This window comes from Kwoniella bestiolae, chromosome 4 (assembly GCF_000512585.2).
Source record: "Kwoniella bestiolae CBS 10118 chromosome 4, complete sequence".
Taxonomy (NCBI): domain Eukaryota; kingdom Fungi; phylum Basidiomycota; class Tremellomycetes; order Tremellales; family Cryptococcaceae; genus Kwoniella; species Kwoniella bestiolae.
The window spans coordinates 1,612,552-1,631,611 of NC_089244.1; the positions used below are offsets into that span (position 1 = coordinate 1,612,552).

At 47.1% G+C, this 19,060-nt stretch overlaps 7 protein-coding genes across 7 annotated transcripts; 4 read left to right on the top strand and 3 right to left on the bottom strand.

Annotated features, from left to right (window-relative positions):
* Window positions 1-998: 998 nt before the first annotated feature.
* Window positions 999-3,483, top strand: I302_106180 (uncharacterized protein; the record flags this gene model as incomplete). The annotated part of the gene is made up of 4 exons (XM_019191924.2): window positions 999-1,264; window positions 1,508-1,798; window positions 1,879-2,880; window positions 2,982-3,483. 4 exons carry the CDS (start codon window positions 999-1,001, stop codon window positions 3,481-3,483), a joined length of 2,061 nt encoding a protein of 686 aa, XP_019046554.2.
* A 635-nt stretch (window positions 3,484-4,118) lies between these two features.
* On the bottom strand, window positions 4,119-5,357 carry I302_106181 (uncharacterized protein; the record flags this gene model as incomplete). The annotated part of the gene is made up of 3 exons (XM_019191925.1): window positions 4,119-4,136; window positions 4,200-4,421; window positions 4,518-5,357. The coding sequence occupies 3 exons, from the start codon at window positions 5,355-5,357 to the stop codon at window positions 4,119-4,121; spliced, it is 1,080 nt and encodes a 359-aa protein (XP_019046555.1).
* Window positions 5,358-6,066: 709 nt separating this feature from the next.
* Window positions 6,067-6,409, top strand: I302_106182 (uncharacterized protein; the record flags this gene model as incomplete). Its single annotated transcript, XM_019191926.1, has 2 exons — window positions 6,067-6,081; window positions 6,173-6,409. The coding sequence occupies 2 exons, from the start codon at window positions 6,067-6,069 to the stop codon at window positions 6,407-6,409; spliced, it is 252 nt and encodes an 83-aa protein (XP_019046556.1).
* Window positions 6,410-6,697: 288 nt separating this feature from the next.
* On the bottom strand, window positions 6,698-7,147 carry I302_106183 (uncharacterized protein; the record flags this gene model as incomplete). The annotated part of the gene is made up of 2 exons (XM_019191927.1): window positions 6,698-6,987; window positions 7,087-7,147. 2 exons carry the CDS (start codon window positions 7,145-7,147, stop codon window positions 6,698-6,700), a joined length of 351 nt encoding a protein of 116 aa, XP_019046557.1.
* Window positions 7,148-10,242: 3,095 nt separating this feature from the next.
* On the top strand, window positions 10,243-13,239 carry I302_106184 (uncharacterized protein; the record flags this gene model as incomplete). The annotated part of the gene is made up of 8 exons (XM_019191928.1): window positions 10,243-10,569; window positions 10,632-10,921; window positions 10,987-11,233; window positions 11,292-11,394; window positions 11,459-11,797; window positions 11,856-12,721; window positions 12,780-13,018; window positions 13,083-13,239. The coding sequence occupies 8 exons, from the start codon at window positions 10,243-10,245 to the stop codon at window positions 13,237-13,239; spliced, it is 2,568 nt and encodes an 855-aa protein (XP_019046558.1).
* Window positions 13,240-14,661: 1,422 nt separating this feature from the next.
* I302_106185 (uncharacterized protein) lies at window positions 14,662-15,222 on the bottom strand (the record flags this gene model as incomplete). Its single annotated transcript, XM_019191929.1, has 1 exon — window positions 14,662-15,222. One exon carries the CDS (start codon window positions 15,220-15,222, stop codon window positions 14,662-14,664), a length of 561 nt encoding a protein of 186 aa, XP_019046559.1.
* A 2,302-nt stretch (window positions 15,223-17,524) lies between these two features.
* Window positions 17,525-18,601, top strand: I302_106186 (uncharacterized protein; the record flags this gene model as incomplete). Its single annotated transcript, XM_019191930.1, has 1 exon — window positions 17,525-18,601. The coding sequence occupies one exon, from the start codon at window positions 17,525-17,527 to the stop codon at window positions 18,599-18,601; it is 1,077 nt and encodes a 358-aa protein (XP_019046560.1).
* Between the last annotated feature and the right edge of the window lie 459 nt (window positions 18,602-19,060).

Sequence of the window (19,060 nt, forward strand, 5' to 3'; positions counted from 1 at the left end):
AAATGTCAATATTTGGCAAATGTCATGTCAGAATCCGAACGCTAGAGCCACCCATTCCTTGATTCCTCGCACATGTACAGTGTAAGATACCACCGTGTCTAACCCTCCTTGTCCTTGTCGTTGTCGTTGTCCTTCCCGCCCCCCGCCCCCTTCCCCCTCCCTTCCCCCTCTGCCTCTCGCCTCCATTTCGCCTCCATTTCACCTTCAATGTTCTCACCACATGTCGGCAATTCCTCGGTATGGTGCCCTCACATCAGATTCACAGGTGAGCGACCCTGAATTCAAGTTTGCCCCCGTTCGACGACAAGATTCATTAATCTTCCTTCCTGTAGGAGCCAGCTTGTTCAAGCATGTGTGCAAAAGAGCATATCACAGTACGACAGTTGGACAGCACAACATCGTCGGCCAGGACTGCCCATATACTGGTATCGTATGCATATGACATTGAGGCTACAAAGTGGCAGAATGGGGAAAAAGTGCCAAATAGGACTGTTGGGTATATCACGTTAGCGTTTTGTTAGTTCCCGCCATACTTGTAAATGCGCAGTCGATCAATCATTAGCACCATACCCATACTGTACCAGTTGAATTCAATTCACTTCACTACCACATGTCACCCAACCAACGTAAATTACACCACTCACTTGTCACTTCTTGTACTTCATATCAGTCTACATACCTACATACATACCCACCTTGTCATCTGCATACCCTCCAAATACAAGATACATCAGTGGCACCAAAACAGTGGACAAGTGGTAGAACGCAACTCGTCCAGCCAGGAACAGCAATCAGTACACAAACACTTCTTCCCGTCCACACCTTCAACTCCCTTCTACACGTCTCCAACTTCTACCTCAACCTCGATTCTCCAAGCAGCGTGTAAGCCAAGCATCCACGGTCACACGACTACTACGCATGTCCACATAGGCGCATACCCATCCACCCTTCAGATCCTTTCACCAGAACGACAGCCCCTCGACCACATCCGACACTGTATGGCACCTTCCTACCCCTCAGTAGGAACAAGCGGTACCAGACCGCGACGACCGACCATGGACCGTTCAAATTCCCATACAGGAGCTTCATCCCCTATCATCGCCTCTCCTCATACTACCAATGCGAACCGACGCGTATCTGCCGCCGTGCACAACAGCGACGAAGACAGGGGATTGACGATGCGGGAAAAGGAGCAAAATGGAAGTATGGGCAAGGCTGGGGGTGTGAGCAGTGGGGTTACTAGACCCAAGAGACGGCTTAGTAGGTGAGTGCAGTTCATGTCATCTCATTTGTCATGCATCCCGTTCCATGTCAGATGAAAGAGAGGTGGCTCTCAGTGAAAATGAGGGGGAAGTGTAGGAACTTGTTTATGTCGTCAAGCGTACCTGCTTGGTTCGTACCAAGTACACAAGCTAAGACCACCTTGGATACCCTTTTTCTTCTCGTTCTCTTAGACTGTTTTATCCAGTATTTATATTTATATGGATTGACTAACTGACATGTAAAGTTTACCTACTCAACCGCACCCCTTCTTCGCCGTGAACAGAGCAATGTCAACAAACTCGATGAATTCCCCTCCTTCCTCTCCCAAGCTCAGTCATCCTCATTCAACATATCAGACAATGCAGAATCACAAACATGATCAGAGCGACCACTCTCAACCTACTTACAATCGTGCGAACCCGCCGAGGCTGGATGGGAAAGTTGGGATGGTCAGTTATGCTACGCAGATGGCTGCTGCAAGTAGGGAGAAAGAGGGACCGCCGATGTTATGGGGTATAGAATTGAAATGGATCTCGTGAGTTGTCTCATTCGCATAACATGATAAAACTGAAACTAAAGGTATTCATTACCAATGTGTTGCCAAATCGACCATAGCCTTATCACCCTCGCTCTTCAGAACGCCTTCCTTACCATCATCATGCACTATTCTCGAATATCCACCGCACCAGGCAAGACCTACTCAGCAGCTACCGCCGTACTCCTCAACGAACTCCTGAAAGGATCAATATCAGTGATAATAGCATTGAAAAGGATAGATACCAACATGTCGAAGTCGCCTATCCAACCTCCAGCGGTATACACTGAAAAATCGAACAACTCTAAGAATTCCGACCGAAGATTCCCTTCCACCTCTTCCCCCTCTTCGGCATTATCCATCATCCATCCCTCACGAATCACGGCACTTACCAAAGCGGTCTTCTCACCGGACTGTTACAAGCTGTCCGTCCCCGCTATACTCTATGTCATCCAAAACAACCTACAATACGTCGCTGCGTCCAACCTTGACGTCGCGACTTTTCAAGTAACCTATCAGATGAAGATCCTCACTACCGCTTTCTTCAGTGTATTGATGCTTAGGAAAAGATTGAGCAAGGCCAAATGGGCTTCGTTAGTCATGTTAGCCATCGGAGTGGGAATAGTACAAATGCAATCTACCACCGCACCCGCAACTTCCCACGCACCCCCTCCTAGCGCAAAGATAAACCACGGTGAACATCAGCTACGATCCGATATCCCCGGAGAAATGCACGAAGGAATTAGGATGATGCATCCCCTGAAAGGTTTCTTAGCAGTCACATTGGCCTGTATGACCTCTGGTCTTGCTGGAGTCTACTTTGAATTCATCTTGAAATCCTCTTCTGGGAATGCACCACCCCCAGATCTTTGGGTCCGTAATACCCAATTATCGCTCTTCTCCCTCATCCCTGCTTTGGTGCCTATTGTGGTCGCGCCCGCTGGACCGGAGGGTATGGGATACGTCGGAAGAGTCATGTCTGCGTTTAGCAATTTCAATGGATGGGCTATAGGAACGGTGTTGACTCAGACTCTTGGGGGGTTGATCACTGCGCTGGTCATCAGGTATAGCGATAATATCATGTGAGTTCAGTCCACCCAAAGTACAGTTCTATCTTACATCACAGTGTAATGTAGAAATAGGATGGAGTGCTGACTTGATGTTATTGCTATTGCGTGAACAGGAAAGGATTCGCAACCTCCCTCTCAATCGTAATCTCCTTCCTAGCTTCCGTCGCCCTATTCTCCTATCCTATAACCCTAGCATTCGTAACAGGATCAAGTATAGTCCTAACAGCCACATACATCTACAACTCCCCCTCATCCTCCGCTCCATCCTCACGAACAACAGTGGCCGTAGCGCCCGGTTCACCCATAACTACCAATGCGCCCATCCTGGGAGAACCAGAGAAGAAACCGTCCAGAACATCTAGCGTCATCAACTTACTGGGTTTGTCCAACTCCCTCGCGGGGTCTAGAAAACCTTCATCGTCAGATTTGAAATCGCAATCGCAATCGCACCTGTCGTTCACTTCTACGCCGATGTACTCTGCCTCTGCACCTGGGACGCCCTATTTGGGAAATAGCGGGAGTGGCAGAGGCAGTCCAAATCCCTCTGGACAGTATCTTGGTGGGCCGGCGCAGATTGGTGGGCCTGGGACTGGGTTTGGGAGGGAGAAGAGCTAGAGTTAGGCAATTGTGCGATGAAGGAAGGGATATGATGAGTGGATTGGAATGGATTGGAACTTTTGGTTTTTGGTTATTTGGAAGGAGTGAAGAGGGGGATGGTTGATGGGGTTGGGTTTTTACTATATGATACATTACATGCACAAAGAGAAGAATTATGTGTTGAGGGTGTGACGGCATCTCAGATATGGTCATGGACCGTTGTTGACTGACGTATTTGAAGATGCCTCTGGTGGATGGATGAATGAGTATGATACATTGATTCATTTTTAAGTTATATTGACACTTCTGATCTAGGTGTGGAGACGATTGAGCTGACTTCAATTACAACATATCTCGTGGCTGATGGTAGAAGGAGGGAAGGAAAGGGAAAACTTGAATGAGATGGATTGAGAATAGAAAGAAATGATCAAAGGGATAGATGTGTGTGAACGTATGAATAATTGAGCTTTTCATTCGATGAGCAGACTGGGTCGAACCGGATAAGGTAGGTCAATATCGATGTCCTACAATGAATTACAGTCTCATCCCATGAATTAGCCAATAACCTCTAATGGATATCATATATATAGTTATATGAAAACTCACAAACATACCGATCTGACTGACCTCCCTTCACGCAAGATTTATAGAACCTATAACGGGCCAATGGGCTAGATCCACCAATGCATCAGATAACTCATACAGTCCCTCTTGAAGCGTTATCAGTGACTTACCCATTCGCCTCGTGATCTGCTCTCCTCTCTACGTCTACTCATGACCTTCTCAAGGGCTATCAGGTAATTATCGATCTTCGGATCCCAAATCAAATTATCGATCCATCTCTCTCGTCTATTTGGTTCGGTCTTTCTACTCTTGGGGTCTCGTTGGTTCTGGGCATGGGAGAGGGGTTCGTTGGAGGGGGCAAAGAGATGAGGTGGGAGATCAAAGGGGGTATCCTAATGATACGAATCCATCAGCACTACCCTTCCCTTACCTCCCCCTCTGCATCTCATGACTTGGAGGGGCTTCCGTCCTTGGGGAACTCGACTCACCTCGCAGGTCCACTCCAAATTACTCAGAACATTCTCAGCCCAGATCCTCCCGAAGAAAAGGATCTCTGAACTTTGCGCCGCAGCCTTCTTGGAGATCCCATAACTCTCCTGAAGCGAGAGTGACATTTCCCCAGGGTAGGTTGAAGGGGATAAGACGTCGGTGGGTCGCAACCATATTTCCCTGGGCGGGGCCAGCTCCTCATTCTCATTCTTTCTCTCATCCTCAGATCGAGTACCAATTAGATCCCCCTCATCTTTATTTCCCCTTCCTTCGTTCCAATCCTCTGGATTTTGATGAGACATAGGGTGCTTAACCAGTGCCATCTGTACCCCTCCCACCCACACAAGTGTCCCCTGGAGAACAGCCAACCGCCTAGCCACCTCCCAAATCACCCAGAACAGATCCTCCGCACCAGATATCCAAGGTGTCCTCTCATCTGGCCAGACACCTTCCCTTCGCTCTTCTATAGTCGGTATATCGGGGATGCAGGTTTGCTTGGACTTGATTAAGATGTGATCTACAATCGTGTGGCGGAGGTATGGTCCGGGAGTTACATTGTATGATACTGGGGATACTCTCTCTTGTGCTGCGAGCCCTCTCCCCGATGCTGAGCGAGAGTATTTGAGGAAAGGGCGATAGGATTTTGGAGTGAGGGATGATAAGTGGATATTGGGGGAGGAGAAGCCTGAAGTCTGAAGTTCACCGGTCCAAATTAGGGGGGAGATGGATGTGGGCGTGTGAAGACGGAAGAGGATTTGATGTGATTGGGAGAGGTGAAGTAGGGTTGTTAGAGTGGGATGGGATAGGTTTTCGAGTGAGGAGGGGTCGGGAGGTTTCATCGTTCTTGAGGGTGTTAGGTAAGTATGGAAAGAGTCAGTAGATCGTCGAGAGAGGTCTTTGATTGATTCAGTAGGACGTAGGATGAGTAAAAGATGTCAGTGTGTAGGCGGAGTTGGATGAGGAAAAGGAAGAATTGAAGAAGACAACGATGAAGATGAGAATCAGTGTAGGTTTATATAGAGTAAGAGCATTGTCAAGTGATACAAACAAATGGGGTAGACAGAGGTCCGTGCGTCTGATAACTTTTTTTTTTTTTACTGGGCATGGACTGTGTGATTATCCCGTCGACTCGTGATTGATCCGAGTGAATAATCAATCATTAGACCTCATTATTTTTCTGTCTATCAGTTATGTTCAGTAGTGTACAACATCGACATAAATGGAATTATCAAAATATCATGGCACATCAAAACCACTTACAGCAGATCTGCCACCGATTGATTCCCAACCTCCACTCGATACGTCCACTGTGACATCACGATCGAATTACGACATCTGACATCTCTTCAATACATTCGCATGTATGCATCGAAGGTGTGATTTGGGTCAAGGTTCATGCTAAGCTGGGATAGACGTCATGATAATAATACATACGAATGATCGTGATGAATCGAATGAGTAATGTATATAAAGGGACAATCTATCTCACCTTCTTCTGTGTCATTCTCCCTTCTGCAGCATTAGCATATATATAAGTGAATAGACAAAATGGGTAAACAACACGTCAGTACCCCCTCCTCCATCCATCCAAACACCCTCATCTCCATCACAAAGCCACATCGCATCGAAGCTAACCAAGGAGAGGACGACACAGGACTCCACAGACGTATCATCATACAAGTCCCAGAACGACGGGCACGAGCTTTCTTCCTCTGAAGTCCCATCCAACACCCAAGGAAGAGATGTCCCACCTCAAGCTCAACATTCAGGAGCGGTAGCGGACCATCAACATGATTTGAAGAAGGCCCAGAAGGCGCTGCATGAGGGTTTAAAGCCTAGAGATGAGGTTGGGGATAGAGTTGAGTCGGGCGCGCAGAACGCTAATACCTAGGTGGGCTATCTCCCATTTGTGATATATGGAGGGATAACGAAACTGATTGGTTCTTTTGCTACAGGTGTACCACGGAAGTTGGTACGGATTAGTGATTGATGGGAAGAAGAAGAAAGTGAATCGGGAGAAATGAAACGAAGGTTATAGTAAGAAGTTGAAATATGCATTTACACCGATCACATCGCATGGGATATACAACTCAATGTACAGACTCACAGTAATCGCATATTGGTATGCCGTTCTATGATACACCTCAAGTTATGCAAGTGCAACTTCAATCACAAGCCTTTATCTACCCAAAACCACCTCCCTCGGCTTGGTCAACCCCCAATCTTTCATCTCCTTCTCAGCCAGGTCGATCCCCCTAGATCTCACCCAGGGGGGTTTGGTCCCCTCCTCAGCGACCTTGTACCCTTTATATGGGTGATCCATACCCTCCATACCTAAGCCCAAGCCTAGTTCCAGTTCTGTGAGGTTGTATGGTAGTGTATGGAAGTGAGGGGAGGAAAGGGACGGGCGGGTTATAGTGGGTAGTGAGGGTGGGAGAGTGGGTAAGTAGAATTTGGGTGCGCCTCGGGCTGGAATCGACAATCGATGTCAGCACATTTATGTGAGAATTTATCGATGGTATTACGCTGCGGTGCTGGTTATGGTTCGGGCAAGGGAGAGAAACTTACGAGGTGTAGGTATATGAGAAGGGAGGAAGGTCAATCTCGAAGGAGGGGATCGTCTAGTCATGTCAAATGACTGAGTGGGGTGATGTACAGATGATCAAGTGGGAGTATCAAACTCGTTCGACCAGCGATTATCTTAATTAGCTAAGGGGATGTACCGACCAGCGGATTTCACTAAATATACTGATGGATGTAATACAATGATGGATGTATAGGAGCCATTTGATCAAGTAAGTGAATGGTGGCTCTTTATATGCTTGATGCATGGGATGTTGCGCTTGTCGGGAGAAGACGCCGTTGTCAGGCTGGCGATGGATTGGTTTCTTGGTCTCGATATGACGATTGAACTACCTGCGATACTATCGCTGAGGAGTCATTTGTTACGGTCCCATAGTGATGGGTATGAGTAATCTAGCATCAGCATGACTCGGCAGACGATCCAGATGCGAAATTGCATTTCAGTGTTTCGAATCAGCAGTCGTCAAGTATCTCCTCATCAATCGTCTTACCACCGTGTGAGCGTACCGAACTGGAGTCGTAAGCTGGCTCTGTGTTACAGTATCCTGGAACATCGGGCATGGCTGATATGCTATCTCAATCAAGCATCTTAGCTATGATATTCAGTGACCTGGATGAAAAGTGGATGTAGGTGATGAAGCGTACGTGCAAGAGAGATTGAAGATGAAACGTTTGTTTCTTCGTTTCTGTCGACATGTTCAACAATCGCTTGGCGATCTGAGTGGTATATCTAAGTTTCAAGTCTGCTCTTGGCAACCAAGTAAACAAACATCCTGTCTTACCCCTGGCGGTGGCCCTTCCAAATCCGCGGATCAGATCCGCAGCAAAGTCAAATGAAAGATACGAGTAATGTAACCAAGATAGACTATCCAATAAACCCATGTACTGTATTTTCCCACGTTATGATTTGGTGTGATACAAACATGTGTTCAAGCCACTTGAGTGGTTGTTGCGGATCAACAGTTTAAATGGAAAAGCTGATGTCAACAACTGGCATGTGTTGGTCTATCGGATGAGCAGAAGACGGAGTTATTTTTGGGAAGTGTGGGAAAGATAGGAGTGATCTCAGGGTTGTTCGACAGGTCCGGTCGAATAACAGAAAGAACCTCGATGGGTTTGTGCATCTGTGCTTATGTATATGATTCAAGCTCATATGGAAGCAATCGCTCATCATCATCACAGATGCATCACTGTCTCTCGCCCTCATATTTAAAAAAGCAAAAGGAGGTGAGTTGGGTCGATCTTCGACTGCCGCGATGGGCAGCTGCAAAAAGAGTGTATAGGAAAATTTCGTACGGCACGGGATCATCGTGGGTTCATGTATGGCCCCTGTGAGCCGTTTCATCGTTTCCTGAGAATTTGCACGCTACATACCTGAATCCCTCCCTCGCTTGAATCCACTACACTTCGGACCGAAATACAGTATGGTAGGTGTGGTGATCATACGAGGTATACGTGGGTCTAACGGTACGATGATAGCTTTTTATGCAACCAACGGTACGGTATATATTTGGCGATGTCAGCGGGGATATGCCGTGATGAATGTGAGTTCAAACGTTCAGACACCTTCCTTGGCCAGCTTGGCGGGATGTCATGTCTACGCCTGCATGCTATGTATATGTACAGTACTAGACGGCAAGAGCTATGCGAACATAGCATTATTAGCATTTCGGATCACGAGACAACAGATAGTTTTGAAAAAGTAATAAGTAAAAAGCATCGTTACTGTACGGATGTTCCTAGGCGGAGGGAATAAGCGGGAGACACTGACACTGTGCCTAGAGTGGGAAAATGAAAATAGCGTAAACAAACAGGTATAAGCTATGTGCCCCGCACAGCTTTTTCTCGTCATGAGTGTATATGGGTTGAATGATATATCCTGAGTGAAAGGGCGCCACGCCGTTTGCCCCTTGATATACCTCTCCCTCTCTCTGTTAGCTAAAGTTGAACGGTGGATGGGATGATGAATGCCGATTAAAACAATCAGTCTATATGCTACCGTTGTATCAGAGCAATGAATGCATGGTCAGCAGGTTTCAAAAGAGAAAAACAGAAAAAGAGAAAAGAATTCTCATCCTTGTTTCATTCATTCATTCATTTCAATCTTCACCTGGTCGTCGTACTCGAGTGTGTTTGGATCAATCGACTTTCACTTTCGGCACTGGTGGATACTCGTATATATCAATATCAATATCAATCAACAAGGACAATTTCGTATACTACAGTACCGCATCATCAACAAAGAGGGGAGGGGACCGCTACATACATCATCCTTTTCTCTATTTACATTTCGAACAAAGGCTTGGCTGTCGTCCACCTTGTCTTAGCATACCTCACTCATCAGCTGGTGTTAGGTTTTTCTATTCTATCCCATCCCGCTTTGTTTGTTGTGTGAATTCCATTTTCCACCTGATTCCCCCACTTCTCACTTTGGATTCAGTCATCAAATCAACCCCGCAAACAAAGGCACCCTTTTTCCGTTTCAACGACCACAACAACGACATTATACACGGTCCCTTTCAAACACCACCACCATCGATCTTGATCTTGGATCATACTCTAAGTAGATTAGACGGGAAAAAACCAACCCTTTGGACTGGTGAGTCTTGAGTCTTCTTCTCTTACTTGTCCTTTTGCCACCCTTTGTTCAACTTTGTATCTCTCGTTGTACCTCCCACCACTTGATCCTTTCAACATTGCTCAGAGTTAAACCTGTTGTGTGTGGTTGAAGAGTATAAAGACCCAAGCACGAGGTTTGAGGTGTCAACTATCCGCCTCGTTCTTCCCCCTTTCTCTCTCTCCCCAGCTGCTAGTCTCAAGTGGTCCGTGTGTTGTTCTTGGTCCTCTTGGTCTCACACTGCGTTCAGATATCTCCTTCTCCTTCCTCTCCTTCCCCATCCTCATGCATTGTCCCTCACTACACTACATACGAATATCAGCTGATAACTATATATTCACATCCGCAGTTAATCAACATTCCAATCGCATCATCTCCCTTCTCTCGTTGATTCTGAATTGAATCGATTCACATTCATATCGATCGATTAGATAACCGACTGGTCCAGCAGTCGACATACCAATCCTTCTTTCCCCCCCCCCCCTCTTCTCGCCACCCCATTACATTCATTACTCGTATCCACAATGGCCCCTTCAGACCCAGCCTACACGGCCGTCCCCAATCCGGGTCCCTCATCTCCCTCAGCACCCGACTTTCCTTCTCCTGATCCCAACAACTTCAGCCATAACCCCAGAGATAGCAGTATCATGTCACCACCCACTCCCGATCCCGATACCGCAAATCTCTTGGGAAGACCTGGATCAGAATATCTGCCCGCACCATCAATCATGACTCGAGATTCGACATACTCCAGCTTACCAGGTACACCGCCCTTGAGAGGCGACGAAAGAAAATCGTGGGGTAGTGGTGTGGGTTTGGCTGCTGCCGCTGAAGGTATATCAGGTGCTGAGGTACGTTGCATCTTTTTCTCTCTCTATGTATCCTGAAGACTGACATGTTTGCATCTAAACAGTCTCGAAGGCCAGGCAATGCTCGAGCGCCATCAAATCTCGCACACTCATCTTTGGGCTGGAACAATACAAATAACGATAGACTATCGGTCAGCGATGAAGACGAGGAGCAGGGCCATATAACGCCTGCTGTCGCTGGGATTGGAGCCGCCGAAGTACAGACCGAGAAACCTAGATGGGCAGAGGTAGTGGACTCATCGCCCAAGAAGAAGAGGAGCAAGAAATTGCTCCTTGCGGGTGCTTGTGTCGGTTTATTGGCTCTCATCGCTCTCGCTGTTGGTCTTGGTGTTGGGTGAGTTCTCACTTCCTCTCCGCACTTCTCATGTGAAGCCTGACTGACCCCGACCAATATAACAGTCTCACACGTAAATCGACCAAAGACGGTTCTTCCTCATCTTCAGAAGATGGCCAAGCAGGCAATGAAGGGGACAGCAAGTCTCACTCCGGCACAGGCACAGCCACCGCTTCCTCAACTGCTACTCCCTCTGCCACCCCTACCAGTGGTACTCGAGGATCTTTGGTGACTTTGGACGATGGGACTACCATGACTTATGACAATCCTTTCGGTGGTGAATGGCATTGGGATGAAGCCAACCCTTTCAACGTGGGTGTGCCCAATCTCCCCATTTCGTCTCAATGTACTGACTTTGCATATCTCGCAGAGCTCTGCACGAGCCAACTCTTGGTCTCCTCGATTGAACGAACCTTGGGACTTTGCTAAGAACAGAATCTACGGAGTCAACCTAGGCGGATGGCTTAACACCGGTATGTTGAATGTCATTCTTTTCGATACTGGTCATTATACACATATGGCTGACTTACCATACAGAACCATTCATCGTCCCCGCTTTATACGAGAAGTACCACGAAGTCAACGGTCAAACTGCTATCGATGAGTACACCTTGAGTCAGAATATGGGTAGCAACTTGACCGCCGCCATGACCGAACACTACGAGACCTTCATCACCGAAAAGGATTTCATTGAAATTGCTTCAGCTGGTTTGAACTGGGTTAGACTCCCCATGGCTTTCTGGGCTATCGAGACTTGGGACGACGAACCTTTCTTGGAGAGAGTCTCTTGGACTTATGTTCTCAAAGCGTTGAAATGGGCTAGAAAATACGGTATCAGAGTTAACCTGGATTTGCACACCGTTCCCGGTTCTCAGAGTAAATTCCATTTTTCATCGCTCAATGAATAACAGCGATCTGACATGTTGTTATTTAGACGGTTGGAATCATTCTGGTCGTCAAGGTACCCCCAATTGGCTCAACGGTCCGATGGGTCTTGCTCACGCTCAACGATCTTTGGATTACATCCGAACCCTCGCTCAGTTCATCTCTCAACCCGAGTACTCGGATGTGGTCCAAATGTTCGGTTTCATCAATGAACCCAATGGTAACGCTCTCAGTAAAGGTCCCATCGCATCATTCTACGTTGAAGCACACAACATCATCCGAGATATCACAGGTATCGGCAAAGGACCTCAGCTCTCTGCTCACGATGCTTTCTTGGGTATCACAAACTGGTACGACTTTGCTCCCGGAGCTGATCGAATCATGTTGGATCAACACAATTACATGGTCTTCCAAGACCAACCTACCGGTGATCTCGATGACCTCAAGGTCAAACCTTGTGAATGGTGGGCCAAATCCACCAATACCACTTACCAAACCTACGGACCCGTCAACACTGGAGAATGGTCTGCAGCATGGAACGATTGTGGATTATGGGTCAACAATGTCCTCTCTGGTTATCGATATGATGGAACTTTCGATGGTTACGCCGGCAAGGCTACTGGATCATGTGATTATTGGAATGATTACACTCAATGGAACCAATCTACCATCGATGCTCTTAATCACTTTGTACGGGGCAGTATGGACGCTTTCCAGGATTACTTCTTCTGGACTTGGAAGATTGGAAACTCAACTGGTTCGATCCCTCAACCTAACCCCTTCTGGAATTACCAACTTGGTTTGGAACACGGTTGGATTCCCAAAGATCCTCGAACAGCTATCGGTACTTGTGAAGGGGATGGAATCGCTTCCAACCCATTCAGCAGTTTCTCAAACCCAGCTGTTACCGGCGGTGTGAGTGATATGTTTCCCCGCTTTTCCACATCGATCTATAGCTAATATACCTTTCCAGGCTGGAGCAGGCATGATCTCCGGAGCCCAATCCTCATCTTACCCATGGCCCCCCGTGTCGCTCACCAACATCGCTGCTAGTGAAATGGATGCGATCTACCAGTACACCCAAACTGCCGATCCTATCACCATGCCTGCTCCTACCTTCACAAGCCCAGGATCATCAGCAACTATCGATGCTGGTAATGGTTGGGCCAACCCCAGTGCTGATAATAGGAAAGCCTACGCTTCTTTCTCAGAGTGAGTTGAGGTTTTGGGCGTCAGACTATGTCGGCATTTCGGCTGACTTCATGATGATTTTCAGCTGTTCGTACCCACCTTTATACAGCGCAGCTACCATTGGTGTTCCCGCCAATGCGTGCGGCGCAGGTTTGACACAACCTACCAAACGATCCGAACCCATACCCGAAATCAAGAGGGCGGCTTATCCCCAGCCAACCACACCGCCAAGTAGAAGATAGGTCTTTTGACAAATCACGTGTTCCTTTCCTCTTCTTCTTTGTATTATATATGGACTTTTCTTATCTGAACCAACGCTCAACGCTCAATAATGTGACTTTTATCGATACCATTCATCCAAGAGATCCTCAACCTCAATAGCATTTTCTTCCTTCCTTTCTTTCTCGTTCGTGTTTCTTTTCCATCCATCGAATGGACATTGTGGATTTTTCGAATGAACATTTCAGTAGTTCGTAGGCAGTGATATCATGTCTCCTGGGAGGTACCTGTCAGAGGGGAGGGGATGTTAGGGATGTTATGAAAATGATAAATCACGGATACTGTGTGCTGCAACCTGAGAGTACTGCACGGTCCCTGATCTTTCTGCCGAAGCCGTCTGAATTGTGAGGTTGAAAAGAGCCAATTTGGCAGACTGAGCACTGCCCAAGGTCTAGTTGCATTTTCTGCTTCTTTGAGGAGTTACCTGATCTCCTCTAGAATGGAATCCTCGCCAGAATGAAATCCCATTAGAAATTGTGATAGTGAGAGTGTAATCGATTTTTTCAGATTCAATAGTTCATGCACTTCTTGTGGAACAAGTATACAAATAGTTGGGTGCATCTATCAGTACTTCGGCATGTGTTCTCAATCATTTTCAGAGCAACTTGGAGCATGCGTGAGGGTACTAACAACACTAGGATATTGAAGAAATCCTAATTGAAGTCGGAATATTTGTAATGATCTCATTCTGGCGAGATTTCATTGTGGCGGCGAGCAACCTTAATGAAGCTTTACGCGCACCAGCAAAGTCCGCGAATCTTGCAAGGTTTTTTTCGGCGTACAAGTAGTACAGTACATCTCGGATTGGTGTAGCACGGTGTTACGGAGATTGATTGGACCAGCTGACTGTTTACAGTGAATGTAGGCTCAAAATGGTCTCTTCTGCCAGGTCGCAATGAAGGAGATTATGATCATGTCAGGTCATGTGCCTTCATACGTTGCAACTGGAGGTTCCAAGAACCCTTCACAGTATCAGACCTGGAGACATTGCATGTGTCCAATACCTGATCCACACAAGCCACACCTAAGATCGCACAAGTGCGCTCACGAGACAGGTGAACAAACAGATCCGCTCATTATTCATTTATCAGGAAAACCTAACCCCCTCAAGAGGCGTGTGCGCTTTTTGGTGGGTGAACTCGCAATTGCAAATTTTCACTCCGACTCATGAGAGATGTGTGCATCGATATCCCGTCGGGGAGAAGAATATTTGTGCAGATTTACATACTTCATTGTACGGCATTCGCAAAGGCAGAATGGCTCGTGGACGAGGGTAAAGTCAAGTCACAATTTGGAAAGTGGCCATCCGATAATCAAAGACAGAAGATTAATTCACGACACTTCAAGTAAGCTAATTAAACAATATCTGAAGTGGTATTCTACCATCAGTTTTGGGTCGGAATTTTGCGGTAACGATAACCCCTGTGAGCAGTCTCAGGGACGTCCTCGCCGACCGAGCAGTTCGTCCCAGGACCAAAAGAGAGTCCTGAAACCTGTTTGATCGTATCGGGACTGACTTGCTGCGCTTGAACGATTGATCGATGAGCGGTGTACTGGTGCCATCCCTCCTGTTCTTGGGCTTGACATATGGAGACACCCCCTTGACCATGGGCTGCCAAAATATTGGACAACTCGGCCGTTTTGGTGTCCCAAACTTTCGCGGAACCAATCAACGAAGCTCGACTTTGAGCTTGAGCTTCTTGCTTGACGGTCTCAGGTCGTCCACTCATGGATCCCGTCAGGGCATTTAGAGAAGCCCTATGCAGAATGATATAATCCCCTTCTGGTGTCGTCCAGACGGAACTCAGTACTACTGACTGAGTGTCTGCATCCATACCTGGAGAATTGTAAGTGATGTCTGTATCACGGCGGAACACGCTGCTGGTCCTACTAGGTGCCCCACCTGATTTGTGAGTGGTAAGTTTCTGATAATAAACTGTGGACATCTTCGTTAAGCTTGTCTATTATTCCGTGTGTGTGAATCTGGTCGCTTTGGGTTTGTGAATTGAAACGATGCTCAGAGTTGAAATCATGCCTTTTATATTCTGTCGAGCGACCGGTCGGTAAGGATCATTACGATATTTTGACCGCTACAACAAAAAAGAGCGTGAGCCGCACTGCCACTTTTCTCCGACAGCTCATACTCCGCCGCATGAAAAGAGATCATGTTCGCGGTGTCGTCGCCGATGTAATATGGGGACCGAACATCGAGCGCCGAGTGCCCAGCACTGCAAGCGGGGGAAGCAAGCGGAAACAGCGAAAGCGGAGTTCAGCCAAAAAGTAAAAGTTTTACCCGGACACAGCATGTAAGTTATTGTATCGTAGCGCTTAAGTCAAGGTATCATCGACTCGAAACGTTTGCCAGATGATGACTGTCGTGTACTCCGACACAAATATGCGACTTTCGGCGAATGTGAGATTGAGTGAAGTCTACGAGCTGTCTTTCTGCGATCTCCTTTCAAAGCGAAAACTCAAACGGGGTATGTCTGGAGAAAACATCACGCTGTGAACTGCCTTCCTTTACATTGATCGGTCTTGCTCAGCGCGATGACCAAACGGAGAAGCGATTGGAAGCCTCATTTCTGAATTCAACTCTCTGGTCGCACAGCTTTCTATCCCTTGGGGACGAAATTTGACATCCATAAATTTCCAGTATCAACGCCGCACCGTCTATCTTTGGATCGTGATACGATCACTTCGACAACGAAGCGAGACAAGAAGACATAGATGGACGGATAAGGCGGGCAGGCGTACTTGCTTATTTAGCAAGTGACAACAATGGACGTGTAAGAAAACATGCAGAGTCCACTTGGACAAGGGATCCCAGTCTCGCCGTGGCTCAATTTCATTCGAAAAATATATGAGGGTATGGAGTTCATACACAGAGTACGGTAGCTCTTCCCGTTGATCTTAGTTTTAGTCCCATAACCTCAGTATCTTAGATATACCGTCTTAGCTGGTTTATGTTAATATGCCACTCTTGTTTAATAAATCTTATTGCACCACTTGCATGGACAGGAGGGTTTCATATTCTAAGACGGTGTAGCACGCTGACAGAATCCGACCAACTCAGTCAATCTCTATTCTTCTTCGTCTCTTGAGCTATTTTCTTTGCTCAGTAAGCCTATCTGTAACTTTCCGCACCGTTCAATCTGGAAGTCATTCGGACAAACCCGGTATGTCGTTGTCGAAGGAACCAGACCGTATCGTAGCCCGAACGGCAAGTGGAAAGAAAGACGAAAAACTGCATGAATACCTTTTCACTCCTTGAAGGGGAAAATCGCCAAGGAGTTCGTCTGTGAAGTATCTTGACAATATCGAATATCAAGTCAAACAACCAAAAGATGTTAAAAAACTTGCCATATCGCCACTCTTTGAACAGGCCACAGTGGTTTCTCAATCTCCTTTCTGTCCTGGATGATCGTGTATGCGCTCATCGAGCCCAAAACTCCCATCGGCTATGCCGTCTCTAACAAACCCACTTTTCCACTCAAAACTTGGAAGAAGCAAAAGGCTATTCGAGGACACTGCCCGCCTCATCTGTGGGCCTTCCCAGGGATTTATCCTTTGTTCTCTGACGAGCTCGACGGTGCTGTTACACAGCACGTCATCTCTCAAGGTTCCCGAGGACCTTCCTCCTTCCCGTTGTAACGCATTGCGACACAGTTAGACTTCTTCTTATCTACGGACTTCGATTGGACTTCCCTTCTTGACCAGTGGAGTAGCATCATACCGCATATACTGGTGATTTAGCTTCTGAAGTCTGGGCATTTTGCAATCAAAATCGTCATAAGGCATCCTTTGATGATGGTTATGTGTGGATCGTTTACTGCACAGCATGCTACGACGCCTTTTCCACGTATAAAACCCTTGGGAGATTTTACATATTCTGCTTCACGATCCATACACCCGCTTGACACTCACTCCAAAGATATCAATCCATCTGCCGTTGAACAATCTCTGAAACTTCACCTACTGATTAATAGCATTTTCACACACGCCATGTCGACCACCAAGTCACGAAGGGATACGATCTTTAACAATCTCATTAAATATGGTCATGAGCTTGAGAAGGGTATTTCATACGATATGGACGCTCAAAGAACGCCGCCGATAACATGATTCGACCGGAAACGAAATTGTACCTGTAACGAGAATCGCCACCATACAATCCGCAGGCCACGTGTGGAAGATTCGGGCTACGGTGGCAGTTCTCGTTTCAGGTGCAATCTCGTTTCCGGTCGAATCATGTTAGTGGCTATGAACCGTCGAGACGAAGGACGTTTCGAGAGTCAAGAGCACAGAGCTGGCCTGATTGATGAGCTCGTCAATGGTCTCACCAGGGGTAACCTCAAGAAAGCTGTGTCTCAAGCAACCACTGATGCCAGTGGACTCAAGGTCACCAGCTGTATCAACACAGATATGGTGGATGCGTTGTACACCAAATATGAGCTCGGCCAGTCTCTCGAATCTGGGATAGTGCAGGCACCTATGGAGTTCCTCGATAGGCTTACGGATGCCGCAAGAATGCACACTTTCAGATTAATCGCTGGAAGCACGTGTAGCAATGTAACCGACAACCTTATCAGTACCGTAAGGGTATCGAGCCACATTTGTGATGCCATCTATGAATTGATCAAAAATGATCCATTGTTTTTGGAGGAAAGGAAGAGGGTCAAGTCGAACTGGGACAAATCTTTGGAGCAAAATGGTGTTACCACTCGAGCTCTTGACACGTTCTATCGCGGCTGCCCGGAGGATCAAACCACTCTAGGTACAATTGAGAATAGCTTTGTCCCCGATTCGGCTCAACATACGATGGTACAATCTGAGACGAGGAACGAAAAGCTCACGTCTGACGTGCTTGAGAGGATGTCACGATGGGAAGAAAACCGAGCCCGCAAAGCGATGCAAGCTCGAGACTCTCGAGTAAGGGATAATCCTGAACTTGAGGGTAAGAGCGTTCAAGGGTTACATAGATCTCCAGAAGAGAAAGCGCGTGTCGAAGCAACTAAGAAGGCGCGAGCCGATGAGTATTGGGCAGCAATCAGCAAAAGGTTAGACACTAAGCTTCGGAGCTGCGAAAAAATGTTAGACAAGGAATTCGAGTCTGAAGCAAATCTGACTGACGTGGTCTTTATCACCACCAAATGCCCTGGTAGCGATGCTGGGGACGGAGGTACTGTTATCGATCCTAGCGCAGAGATCGAGTTACAATTCTTGCGGTCGAATAACTCGTCCGCTCGAATCACCGAAGATCCTATCTTAGTCATCTCGAATCAATTGAATAGATGGAGGTCCACCTCAGCCACCGCTGAGACCTAGAGGAAGAGTGATTCCATTGGAGAGAAATGTGTCGGTCCCAACACTTCCCCTTTCTATGTGAGGGTTTTCCGCGTCCATCACACTTGCCACTCAGAGTCCTTTGATCATATCTGATACTAGTATGTCTTGCCTTATTCACTGAACTTTTCTAGATAAATTATCTCGCGTGATGGTATATACCTCGATGTCACGGTGTTTTTATAATTCACAGCTGTGTAGCATGGCTCACCGGGAGCTCGTCGGATGCGATTGACACGCTGCTAGCGGCGTATCTCAGATTACTACTCTACCTTGCCATCGACGCTTTCGCTGAGTTGTCAATCAGACCGAGTCCTCTCGGTCACGAAATGCACTGACTTTTCAGAGTTGAACGGAGTGGGGGCTGCCCAGCCGATGAAAACAAGTCACGTCGAATTCACCCCCCTTACAGAGCATCGAAAGCTTGAGGCTGGGAGAGAC